General features: G+C 39.2%; 1 protein-coding gene across 6 annotated transcripts in view; it reads left to right on the forward strand.

The window, feature by feature from the left end:
- The window catches only part of EML4 (EMAP like 4), a 147194-nt gene extending 136660 nt beyond the window's left edge, over window positions 1-10534 (forward strand). For all 6 annotated transcript variants that reach the window (XM_050972127.1, XM_030235379.2, XM_018915046.3 and 3 more), the window contains 4 exons: window positions 1222-1309; window positions 2588-2686; window positions 7084-7214; window positions 7685-10534. In XM_050972127.1, coding sequence (XP_050828084.1) covers window positions 1222-1309; window positions 2588-2686; window positions 7084-7214; window positions 7685-8149 — 783 coding nt within the window. In that variant the 3' untranslated portion in view covers window positions 8150-10534. The remainder of the gene's footprint in view (window positions 1-1221; window positions 1310-2587; window positions 2687-7083; window positions 7215-7684) is intronic.
- Window positions 10535-11081: the final 547 nt, after the last annotated feature.

Below are 11081 nucleotides of genomic sequence, written 5' to 3' on the forward strand. Positions count from 1 at the left end.
GTGTATTTCTACATGTAATTCTGGAAGCAATCAGGCTCTCTTAAAGTCCTCTGTGGAAGAAGCTGGCCTGGTGGGTGGTACAGCAGCCAGTGCAGAGCTTCTGCATGGCCCCGACTGTGCCAAGAGACCTTCTGGGGGGCTTAGGGACATCTTGTTCATAATGCCCACTGAGGGAGGGACATGGTTTGACATCTGTCAGTCAAGAATGTGGCAGTTTGTTTCCTGGCAGAATGACTATGAAAGGGAGAAAATAGATGGTCTTACAAGGCAAGGGGAAAAGGAGCAGTAAGAAGAGTGGAAGAGAAGGAGTGATGTGGATGTCACCTCTGTTAATTTGCTGCCCATCTTTCCTATCTTATATAAGTCTGTGGCTTCTCTAGAGCCTTTCTAGAGCTTTATTATTACTGTTATTATTACTCTTAGTTCCCTCAAAAGAAGTTTCTGCGCAGAAAAAATACTCTGTCCGGCTGCATCTGTCTTTTTCCTCAAAACCAAAGCCAAGTCCTTAACCCTCAGTATGCTCTTAATAGTGATAGCTAAGCAACTAGACCAAAGGGTTTTGATTCTTTATAAAGGTGTCCCAGTGCCTGTAAGGCAGACACCTTTCAAAGCTGGTGCAGTGCAAAAATCACAGCAGAGCCTTTCAAGAAACTTATAAGTATATTCTTGTAACTCCAGTCTATGATCTTGTACTTCTGCGTGGTGGTTGTTAACCAACCTAAATTTTTAGCATGAGCAGGGATTATTTGCATGAGTGTGCATTTAATGGAAGTTAATTTAAATGGATAGAGAAATAAAGAAATCCTATCTGTCACTTTTTTGTTAGGATCTAAAACTGATCCTGTGCGAGTTACTTGCTTTTCACAATTAGGAGCAATCTGTATGTTCCTAATTCCAGTATAAATTGGGGTTCATCCATATCTCGGCATCATGCCTTCTAGGAGTAAATCATTCTGGAGTCCAAGAGGACCAGGCTTTACAAGGGAGAGCTGGAGAGGCAGGATGCCCAGCCTGTGTTTGTTTAGCTGTTAGGGAGTGTGGCAATGGGACTAAGGAGCCTTTAAAGGCACACAAGTGAATTGCAGCCAACCTGGGGCACTTGGGAAGGTGATTTTATTTTTTTTTTTTTGCTGTTAGCTCTCCCATCTGTGGGTGCAACTTCTGCTTCACTTTCAATTAAAATCAAGTGTTTCACACTGGTGTTACTGCATTCTTCCTCAGGGACATTCCAGCTATATTACACACCTTGACTGGTCCCCGGACAACAAGTATATAATGTCAAACTCAGGAGACTATGAAATACTATACTGTAAGTATGAAATTAAATACACTGGAAACAGAAATATGTATTAGCTGTCAGAATATTCAGAAAAGTGTGTTTGATCAGGACTGTACAAAATGCTTACTGACAAAGGGACTGATTTGAACTTGTGTAACCTGATATTTTGATGTTATTCAGGGCTGTGGGTTACCTAATGGCAATGCCAAATATAGCTTACTTCTTTACAAGGTCATAAATCAGTTTAACAGTGTAGAATTTACAGAACAAGTGGTTCTACGACTTGATGTTGGCCAAAAGTTCTGTAGATTGAAAATAATATATACAGTTGTCTAATTAGTGTCAACAATACCAGTTATTTTGGGGGAATAAAATCAGTGGGCCGGTGCCACAGTTGTCTCCTGGGGTTTCTTGTTTGAAACATAATCTTGGCTGGTGGTGGTGAAAACTAAGAAAAGCAGTAATGCTACTTTAATGAGTTAGTGGTGATAATGTTTTTGTGTTTGTCTTTTTTTAACTATGTGAAAACATGAATGTAACACATAGTGGTTATGCCAGAAGTTCAGCATAAGTAGTACATATTAGTCTGTTTTAAAACTGGGGGGGTTTTATTCCTCTCTTCCTATGGCTGTAACTGGGTCCTAGAGGATTGGTTTTTTTTTCCCCTTTACAGGCAAGAATTGCAAGAATTGCCAACAGTTTAAATGTCTGTCACCTTAACATATTGTTTCTTCCTGTCACAAGTTACAAATTTCAAATCTACATAGTGCAGTCTATCAAAAGGAAGTGTTGGTGCTTATAATTTCATGTGTAGGGAAGAAAAGGACCGTGACCCATTATTACTGGCTTGGTGTATTGCAAGACACTCTTTCCTTTTCTAGTTAAACGTTGTCACGCAGTCTAAAGCTTCTCTGGCAGTAGTTGCTCACTGTTTTAAAAACTGAGCTTCCTGAATGATTTACTGAGTTCTAGCACATCAGTGGAGCTAGTAGGAAGAAAAAATTATTATATTACAGACTACATTAAAGCATTTTGTAGAGTTAGTAGCAGGATACTCAAGTTGCAGGGAAGTGGTTTTGAGGTTACGCTATCAGAAGAGGGAAATGAGAAGTAAATGTGACTCATAAAAACCGAGTAAAGCTTCAGGTATCTGGAATTTTATAAAGGCGCTGGTCTGTTTTTGCCTCTACAATTTAATTCCAGATTGGATTTAAGGTGCATTTATTTACTGCATTAGCATCTCTTTAAAGAGCACCTGTGGAAATAAAATTTTGCATTGCATAACTCATCATTCACTTGTTTTTACAGGGGACATTCCAAGTGGCTGTAAGCTAATCAGGAATCGTTCTGACTGTAAGGATATAGATTGGACAACGTACACTTGTGTGCTAGGCTTCCAAGTGTTTGGTAAGCACTGTTTGACTTGCCTTTGACCTGCTAACACTGTGCTTTCGTGGGTTTGTTTGCTTCAGTTTCTCTTTGAAAGTACACTGTTAATGATTATTAAGGGATGGTGCTGAGATCACAGACCAAAGTGACTGACCACAGTATTTGTCTGTGCTGAAGTGCACCAAGTGTTCTATAGACAAGGTACAATTGATTTCTATTTAGTTCTTGAAGTTGGGGGGTTGGCTCTCCCACTGTCATTGTAGGCTACCAATTATGGAGGCACTGAAGCAACAGGCTTATATTTCAAAGTGCTCATATGGCTCATGTGCATTCTCCTTTGTTTACCTTGTTTTGGGACAGGAACAACAGTGTAACAAGTGTAGGTTATAGTTCATAAATTAAATTTACGACAGCACTTTGATACCTGTAGTCAAAAGTGAGTAATATACTCTGTTTATAAAGAATAAAAATGCTTTAAAGCATAAACAGATTTCTGTCTACTAGTTTATTTTTAAAATATACAAAAACAATTTTTAAAAGCTGACAGATCTGCTTTTAACAGTACCATTTTAGACTGTGGCAAAACAGTTCAAGTTGCTTTTTGTGTAGGCAGCTCTGCTGGCCATAAATGAGGAATGCCTCTGTGAGGGGCATAAAAGTAAGGCTCAGCCTCCCAGTGAAGTTATGTGACCAGGGTGCTGAACACCTCTCTTCCACCACTGAGATCAGGCACCTGCTTCTGTTCTGGTCAAAATACCAAAAGCAAATAAATCAGCAAATTCTTTAGAGGTGAGGCTTAGATCTACAAATCTTCTCTTCACAGCTACTAGGAAGTCAACTTTGAATACCAGTTTACATGCAGGATAGAAGAAAATCAGTGAAGTGTGCATCCTTTCTGTAGCTTCTGACACCTCTCGTGTGTATTTAAGGGCTGTCATGTGCTTAACAAGCAGGTAACCTCAAAGGATTGAGGTTGGTGTGAGGGCTAACACTGACACTCTTGTGTGGCACATTGGTTGGGTGAAGGACATTTGGTGGTTAATAACCAGGCACAATTTCCTTTTTAGATACCAAAGATCTGAGACAGAATAGGAAAAATAAAGGGATCAGAGAAGGAAGTTGACTAATTGATAGACTGCATAAATATTTCTGATTTCTTTGGAGCTCGGTGTGTTGCAGAAAGAAAAAGGAGCATGCTCTTTCTGGAGCTAAATATTGTTGCTTATTTTTAGTTGGATGAAAATACTGGCTTCCATTAGGCTGAGCACTGTGAACCAGACTGTGTATTTGCAGGTGTTTTTATTCAGTCTGTCTGGGTAAAATAGAAGCATCTCCTGATGCTCTGATCATATAAGCCCAGGCTAACAAGGGATTGGACCACAGCCGTCATTTGCTCACTCGCTTTGTGACTGTGACTGCCGTAATAGTGCAGCACAAAAGCCTTTTTTAAAACAGAGTATCAGAAGATTCAGGAGAGGCCACAGAAAGTGAAAAGCAAAACTCTGATGCTAATATTTTGCCAGGAACAGGGCAACACTTTGTAAGGACTGCATTTTCCTTATGGAATTGGCTTGGAACTGAAACATTTTACATTTTTTTGCAGAGTACTTAAATCTGCCAGAAACATGGAGGTAGCAGACTATGTTACTACTGAACTTTTACCACAACATTTGGTAGAGCAGACAGAATTAGGGCAGCAGCTGTCTGAATCCCAGGGCTTTCCCAGAAGTGTCCTTCACTCCTGACCTAAGGAGGTGAGATGTGGGAGTGCAGAGAGAGTTTGATTTTCCATCTAGACCACTGGCTTTGTCTTTTTGACAGCTGTTAGATAGAAGCTGTTATTAGTGGCTGGGGCCAGGCTGGGCATGAGCAGCTCCCATAACCACTGTTTTGAGAAACCATTTTACTTAATGCTTTTGGAAGTGGATAAGTCTCCTGATCCTGTCTGCATTTTCTTTTGGATTAATACAAACTTCAACCACTCTGAATTAAGTTTAATTGGTTTCAAATACTCTCAAAATCTTTAGTGTGCCAGAGGACCTGGGCATGAAATAGATAAAGCAGATAATGTGGTGGTATTCCAAAGCACAACAGAATATATTTAAACTTCCTAGCCAAGATTCATCATGCCCTAATTTTATACTGTCTGCTAGTCTGACACCCTTTGCAGAGTCTTAAAGTTATAGTTTGACCTCAAACAAAGGCAAGTGTTTTCCCATTCAATCAGACAGTGCAGCTAAGCCAACCTATCAGATATTTGCTAATCTGGCTTTGACCCAAGGGTCAACTGGCTCAGGGATCCAAGCAAGCCAGGGACTGCTCACTGATGCTCAGGAGAGAGGGTTAAGTTTGTGGGATTTGGACTTTGGGGTATGTGTTTTACAGTTCAGCCATGTGGGTAATGTGCCAAAGGATCAGGCATTGCAGTGTTTTCAGCAGGAGGAGGAGGATGGAAGTGTGTGGTGTGGATGAGAAGAACATCACTCCTTTTGGCAGTGCTGTTGCTGTTGGCTCAGCAGTGTCATCACTCTGCACCCCAAATGCTTGAAGTCACTCTGGGGTTTGCTGCACATTTCCCACAGTTTTACCTGAACAGATTCTTTTGAGAGGCTTACTGGCGTCTAGCAGAATTTCTTAAAAATGAAGTGCTGCTGTTGGGCCTTATAATAATGTCATATTACTTTGGGGGTTTTGTTATTTTTACAGTTATTAAGAATTTTTGCAGTTATCTTAAGAATTCAAGATTCAGTCATATTAATGTCTTGGATTTTTTCATGCTTGCCTGATGCATTGGAAGCAAATCCTGCTGTCTTACGACGAAGCAGCCTTGCCTTTGGAGCTGCTAAAGGACTTGGCAAACATAAAAGATGTTTAATAAAAGCTTCAATCTTGACTATTAGTCCTTTTAATCTTAAATGAAAAAGAAGAGGAAATTAAAAAGAAGAGGAAATTGCCTAGTTCTTTGTCAAAGCTTGCCTAAGGTGATAGCTGAAACTTCAGGCATTTATTACTCCCACATGATAACAGTATTTCATATATAGAATGAATGAGGAAAGGTAAAATTCATTCATATTGAACTACTTAAAAATTCTTAAATAGTAGATATTTTTTTCACTTTTATTTCATTGATGTGAGAAAACTAAAATGTTTTTGAATACTTTCCTTAGCACTTCATGTCATTATTTACTAAATTACCTACAATGTAGCTTATTGGCATTGTAACAAGTTTAACAAGCTTCCTTTGTTATTCTTCAGAGAAAATAAAGTTCTTACTCCACCCACTGAAGAATGGGAAAAAACAGCTTTAAAGTTAAACACTCTTTGCCATTTTGCTTAAAAGCAGGAAGATAAGGCAATTCTGAGTTGGCTTTTTGTGCTGTATAAAACACTAGACAGCACATCTTTTTTTTTCTTTTTTTTTTATTGAAGTCAGAAACTGTAAGGGAGGAAGAAGATATTTTCATATCTGATAATCAGTAGCACTCTTGGTCAGAGGGGCTATTGATTATCAGATATGAACAGAGTTTTTTGGGGTGGGGGGGTGAAATTTGAGGGGGGAAAATTCCAGCTAACTCCTAGACCTAATCAGAAACCCAAATCTGATTTTAAAGACATGGTCCCATATTTTGTAATCCCTTTCTTACCTTTTGTTCAGTTTTTCATGCTGATGTGAATGGTCTGTTTTATTATGTAAATCTCTAGTGCCCTTATGTTTTGTTAAAATAATTTTGTTTGGAGTCTCCCCCATCCCAAATTTGATCAGTTTTTCTTCTAGGAAATGTTGTTATTCTTTTGTCTAGACATATCTGTGTCATTCTTTTGACTTGAAACCATATTGAATTGTACTTAAGCACTTGACAGCACTTACATCTATGCAACTTGCACAGGCTGGGTTTCTGTGCAGAGTATCATCAATCAGTTGTCTTCTTTGAATTACACAAACACTAAGATTTAAAGTACAAGAAGTCAAACAAATGAAACCATAGAAGAAACCAGTAGGACCACAAATGTACAGTACCTGGGTTTGCCTTGTGCTTCAGCATCACTGTTGCTTTTAAAATGTCTGTGCATGAATGACAGTATTAAGAGTTACCAGTTTAGTATCAAACTTAATTTAAAGATAAGGTTTAAACAAGACTGAGGTTTTGAACAGGAAACAAATGTTAAGCCCAAGATGTTATCCTGGCTGAAACTGAGGGTTTGGGAGAACAGGCTGGGGGGAGCAGCATTAGACTAGCAAAATACTAATGACATTTAATGCAATGCACTTTCCATTTTCCAGCTGAACTTCTGTCTTACCTTTTGTTCATCTTGCCTTTCCTCACAGCCTTACAGATTTTATTTTTGTTCATGAATTGTCTGTTGATTTGTTTCCAAAACCACCATTGCTGAATATCTGCTGTGCTCTTTCCTAGGAGTTTGGCCCGAAGGATCAGATGGGACAGACATAAATGCCCTTGTCAGATCCCATAACCGAAAAGTGATAGCAGTGGCTGATGACTTTTGTAAGGTCCATCTCTTTCAGTATCCCTGTTCCAAGCCAAAGGTAAGTCTAGACCAGCCTAGTCCATGTGCTTGTTTACATTGCCTGAATTTTTCCTTGCTTCCAGCATAGTTGTTTTGGAGCCTGGCAGGCAATGCTTCTTTTATATCCAAGAACCCCCATTAATTTTACATATAAAATAGAAAGTGTAAAACAGTATAAATATAAAACATTATAACTAAAGGAGAAGTGTCAATAGTTATCATTAAATTCTGGAGACAGGGCTTGATGCTTTGTGTTTGCTGGCCTTAGTGTGAGGTCCATTACTTTATCTATAAAGATCTAAATCTGTTCCAAGTGGCAAAAAGAGGAAGTATTGTGGGAAATCTCATATAAATATAAATCTCACCTTACTCTTTTGTGAGCTACAATCTCTCTTGAAAGGCTAAGCAAAACTATAAGTGGTTTTAAATTTCCATATCATGTGCTCTTCCTATCAACCTGTGATTTATCTTTCTTCTTGTTTTCAATAGGCCCCAAGTCACAAATACAGTGCTCACAGCAGTCACGTGACAAACGTCAGCTTCACCCATAGCGACGGTCACTTGATTTCAACTGGAGGGAAAGACATGAGTATTATTCAGTGGAAACTGGTGGAGAAGGTAACTCTGCCACCAAATGACATTGTCCTGGATATCGGTGCCACCAAAGTGCCCATCCCTGCCAGTGAGAACGCTGTGCAGCCTCCTGCACATCTGCCCCAGCCTTTTAACGAAATGAACCAAACTGAAAGCGTAACTGGCAGCTCTCCTGCTTCCTTGGAGAGCAACTTGGAGCAGGGTGCGGAGCAGAGCGAGGAGCAGAGCGAGGAGCACAGCGAGGGCAGCAGCCTGGACCCCGCCGAGCCCAGCTACGAGGAGCCCTCCAACGAGCTGAGCGAGGAGCACAGCGAGTCCACGGTCACGGAGGAGCAGCAGGATAACTCACCAGTGTCTTAGTGCTCCCGCCTCAGGTGGTTCTTGTTTTCCCGTGGTGTGCGTGCTTTCATTACAAGGGTGAGGGTTCAAATAGGGAAGAGTAGCTGAGATTCATGACCACTCCAGATTTTGAGTTTCAGTGAGATTTTTAGTCTGAGCTTCAGTTCAATGTGTGGAACCATCCCAAGGGCCTGGCTTGATGGTCTGTAGCAAGATCTGGTCGCAGTTAGTAGTGGACATTACTACAGATCCATTTCAGTTCTGAAATTGCTGTCAGGAAGTGGCATGAAATACATACTGGAAAAAAGGTTAGCTCTGAGAATTAGCTGAAGTTAGACCACCTTAACTATGTGGAAGTGCTTTCTAGAAGAACTGAGCTGATGGGAAGCGCTGAGCTGTTCCAGCTGGGAAGCACTGTGCTGCTTTTTCCAGGTGCAAAGACAAACAGAATGAAAAAACCAACCAAAAAGCTCTTTGTAGGGCTGTTTTCCTTTGTTTTTCCTCGAGAAGAATAGAGGAAAAATAATGTAACAATGCCACATGTATGGCAATGCCTTCTTGATATAACACATATGCAATTTTCTAACACTACTAATTCCCTGTGGAGTCTGGATGTGTTCAAAGTTGGTCTGCCCTGGGTGCTGCTAGTTCTAAGGCAAATCCTGTCGAGGAATGGTGTCGACTGTTCCATTTTCACACACTCTTAACTAGCAGACTAACCAATTACTGGCATGTTTCACTCTTCATCACCTGAAAGTTGACTTAAACTCTAGAACATAATTGTCTCTTCAAAGAATTGCTTGCCTAGAGAGTTGGAAACTTGAGAGAATCTTTTACAGTGACTTTGATGTGAACAGCAGAAGCATGACAAGAACACAGAAGTCAGATGGGCTCCAGAGTTAAACTTTAAGCCGTCAATCAGAACTTGCTCCATCCCTAGTATGGAAAATATAAATACAGTTAACTTAAATTATTAAATTGGTGCTTAGAATTAGTAAGTTGATACATTTTTCTTCTGAATTTTTAGAGGTAATTCTTAAAAATCATTAAACTGCAATCTCTACTTTCTGTTTTCTCCCCTGGCTCCTTTAGCAGTTGTGATATAAGCATACAGTAATTTAGATGATGATGATGATGTGATTTTTTTTTTTTGTTTTCCCTAGACTTGCTGATCTATTGTTTTTGTGATTTTATTTCCACCCCACCCCTCCCCAGGTTGCTCTAAGCCGTGCAGCTCTCATGTGGCTAAACCTGGCCAGTTACGGGATATCTTGGCATTTGTTATGCATTTGGAAAGTACTTTTTTTTACCAAGTTTGTCAGATAGCTGCATTTTTTTTCTTAAGTGCATACATTTCCTACTTTAAAGAAGATATAGATTTACTGGCAGATATCCATTTCCTATGTACTTGTTTATATTTTGATTACATAGAATTTTCTTTTTTAACTTGCTGCATTGTGCTGGTATTTTAGTTCTTAGTTAGAATATCATGTTTAGAAACTTTGGATGAGTTCATAAGTCTTAATTGTGCAAACGTTTACGTGATTGTGCCATTCCAAAGTGCATCAAAACTGTCATTCCCTTACTAGTATCTTCTCAGGAGAAATGCTACAGATCAGGTATTTAGTCATCATTTGGAAAGATAAAAACAAATGGACTCCCAAAGGACATTTAGAACATTTATATATAAAATATATAAATATATATATACACACATATATATATATAGAAAAAAATATCCTCTTGTTTACAACAGTTCCAGAGAACCTCAAAGTAGTTCCCTTCAGATGGAGGGAGATATGGATTCCAAGCAACCCATCTGTTTAAACTGTGCTCTGTACATAGAGTTTTACTGGAGAGCTCTAGTATGCCTGACTTGCAAATCTGCCAAATAGCAGCAGCAGAAGATAAAGTTCATCAGCTCATCAAAGTTCTTGGTTACAAATGAGGAATATGCTGTAGGTTTAGAAAATAATCTTAGGAAAGGAGAAGGGATAGTAGAGCTAACGAGGCACAGAGAGCTCTCTGTCATTTTTATGAACTCCACATAAGCAACACATTTCTCTTTGGAACATCTGTCACCTGGGGTTGCCATGTAAGTGAGAGTTAGAGTTGTGATATTCTTGTGTAGCTCAGAAGACTCTACTAATATGCAAAAAGCCTTACAGCTTTCAATTGCTGGCAACTACTGTTTAACAAATAATTAAATCTGTGATAATGGATGGAAATGGGATTATGTAACTGTAGATGTTTTAGAAAAATAATTGTGAATGAATTATGATTAAGAGTGTTTCATGTGAAGATGTTTGAGCCATTTCTATCTATCATGCATTCCTGTCTTGAGGCAGAAAACTTTGAAGATTAAAAAAAATAAAATAATCAAAATAAAATATTGCAGTGTCTTTCTCCATGTCTGCTCTGATTCCTTCTGTACATAAAGTGGATGCTGTCATCAACTGTCACAGTTGCAGTGTCTGGGTCTGTGATTTTGAAAGAACTTTCTCAACGTGTGCTTTTTTGATAACCTCCCAGGCTGCCTCAAAATAAGTTAACTCAGCATCATGTATGCTATTGTCAGATCTAAATATTGCTCTTGTTTATGTGTCATAAGTTCTATGACATTTCCTTTTTTCATGAACTGGTGGCATTATCCTTCTGTTGCTAATTGATGAGTGGCAGAGTGTTACAAACAGGTTTTTGTCCTGCTGCAAAGTGCAGTCTTCCTTCCAGGGTTCTACCCAGAAGGTTTCTTTGGAAGTCAGGGGAAAAGTACAAACTTATTTTGGCTATAATGTATTAAGTACCCCAATGTTTCCCCATTCCTCATAGTCTCTATCCAGCTGCAGAAGGTCACAATGTGCTGAACATATTCCTTGGGTGAGATTCCATCTTTTCAAAGGCTTTGAATCATTCCATTTCTTGCATCTGGTTTCTGCCCTTCACAAAAGGGGAG

The sequence above is a fragment of the Serinus canaria genome, chromosome 3 (genome assembly GCF_022539315.1).
Source record: "Serinus canaria isolate serCan28SL12 chromosome 3, serCan2020, whole genome shotgun sequence".
NCBI classification, from domain to species: Eukaryota; Metazoa; Chordata; class Aves; order Passeriformes; family Fringillidae; genus Serinus; species Serinus canaria.